The 1,586-nt window shown below is 47.1% G+C and overlaps 1 protein-coding gene across 1 annotated transcript in view; it reads left to right on the top strand.

Moving 5' to 3' along the window:
- has3 (hyaluronan synthase 3) overlaps window positions 1–1,341 on the top strand; it is a 12,345-nt gene extending 11,004 nt beyond the window's left edge. The window contains exons 3-4 of the mRNA XM_040133479.1: window positions 56–157; window positions 377–1,341. Of these exons, the coding sequence (XP_039989413.1) occupies window positions 56–157; window positions 377–1,306 (1,032 nt within the window). The 3' untranslated portion in view covers window positions 1,307–1,341. The remainder of the gene's footprint in view (window positions 1–55; window positions 158–376) is intronic.
- Window positions 1,342–1,586: the final 245 nt, after the last annotated feature.

Below are 1,586 nucleotides of genomic sequence, written 5' to 3'. Positions count from 1 at the left end.
TGTGTGACCCACAGCATTATTATACCCTGTGTGTTTGTTGTTGTTTCTTTTTCAGGTGTGTGACTCAGACACAGTTCTAGACCCAGCATGTACCATGGAAATGCTTAAGATACTTGAGGAAGATCCAATGGTGGGAGGAGTTGGTGGAGACGTACAGGTAAAATACCTGTATAATACTGTAATACTTCAGTCATGGAAGGTGTAGTGAAAGTTAACTAAAATGTTTGGTTTGAAAGTCAACTTACAAACTTTTTTGCCACTGGGGGAGGTGATTAAAAGCTCAGTATAACATGTTGAAAAATTCCAATTAACCCATAAGATTTTCCCTTTCTTAATTTCTTGATTTTTTCTTACTCTACACTTTCCTATCCTCCAGATCCTCAACAAGTATGACTCATGGATCTCCTTCCTCAGCAGTGTGCGCTACTGGATGGCCTTCAACATCGAGCGAGCCTGCCAGTCCTACTTTGGATGTGTCCAGTGTATCAGTGGCCCCCTGGGGATGTACAGAAACACCTTGCTCCAGCGCTTCCTGGAGCCCTGGTACCATCAGACCTTCTTAGGCTCCAAGTGCAGCTTCGGTGATGACCGCCACCTCACCAATCGGGTGCTCAGCTTCGGTTACAAGACGAAATTCACAGCGCGATCGCAGTGCCAGACTGAGACACCAACCCAGTATCTACGTTGGCTGAACCAGCAGACTCGCTGGAGCAAGTCCTACTTCCGTGAGTGGCTCTACAACGCCCTGTGGTTCCACAAGCACAGCCTTTGGATGACCTATGAGTCTGTGGTCACTGGCTTCTTCCCCTTCTTCTTGGTTGCCACCGTCATCCATCTCTTCTACCGTGGAAGGCTGTGGAACATCCTCCTCTTTTTACTGACGGTACAGCTGGTTGGGATGGTGAAGGCCACCTATGCCTGTTTCCTGCGTGGCAGCCTGGTCATGATTTTCATGTCACTCTACTCTCTGATGTACATGTCCAGCTTGCTCCCTGCCAAAATATTTGCCTTACTCACCATCAACAAGGCTGGATGGGGCACTTCAGGCCGCAGGAAGATCGTTGTCAATTTCATTGGCGTTGTGCCCGTCACAATGTGGGCAATGGTGCTGCTTGGAGGTGTGGTGTATACAGTCTACTGTGAAACACAGGAGCCATTCAGTGAGACAGAGAAGGCCTTGTTGATAACAGGGACAATACTCTACGCCTGCTACTGGCTCATTCTGCTGGTGCTTTACCTTGCAATCGTAGCCAAACGGTGTAACAAGAGGGAAGAACAGTATCACCTTCCATATGTGGAGGCATAAACCTGTTAGCAGAGAGACTCGTAGGACTTTCGTGCCAGATTTCACTACAGTATGATTCTAGCAGGGTCTCCGTTGACCCTATGCACTGCTAGAGTGATGAGCTGTGAACCAGAAAGACACTCACATCTTCAACACTGGTGCTAAAAAGGTGTGAATCTGAAATCTGAGTATCAGGAATCTAATCCAGTAGGGGGAGACTCAGAAGACTGGATCCATACAGCTCTCCCATTTATATCATTCTCAATGGTGCTTCACATTGAAAAACCAAATTCATTGTGTT

The sequence above is a fragment of the Xiphias gladius genome, chromosome 8 (assembly GCF_016859285.1).
Source record: "Xiphias gladius isolate SHS-SW01 ecotype Sanya breed wild chromosome 8, ASM1685928v1, whole genome shotgun sequence".
Taxonomy (NCBI): Eukaryota; Metazoa; Chordata; class Actinopteri; order Istiophoriformes; family Xiphiidae; genus Xiphias; species Xiphias gladius.
This window is presented reverse-complemented; position numbering and strand designations above follow the sequence as displayed.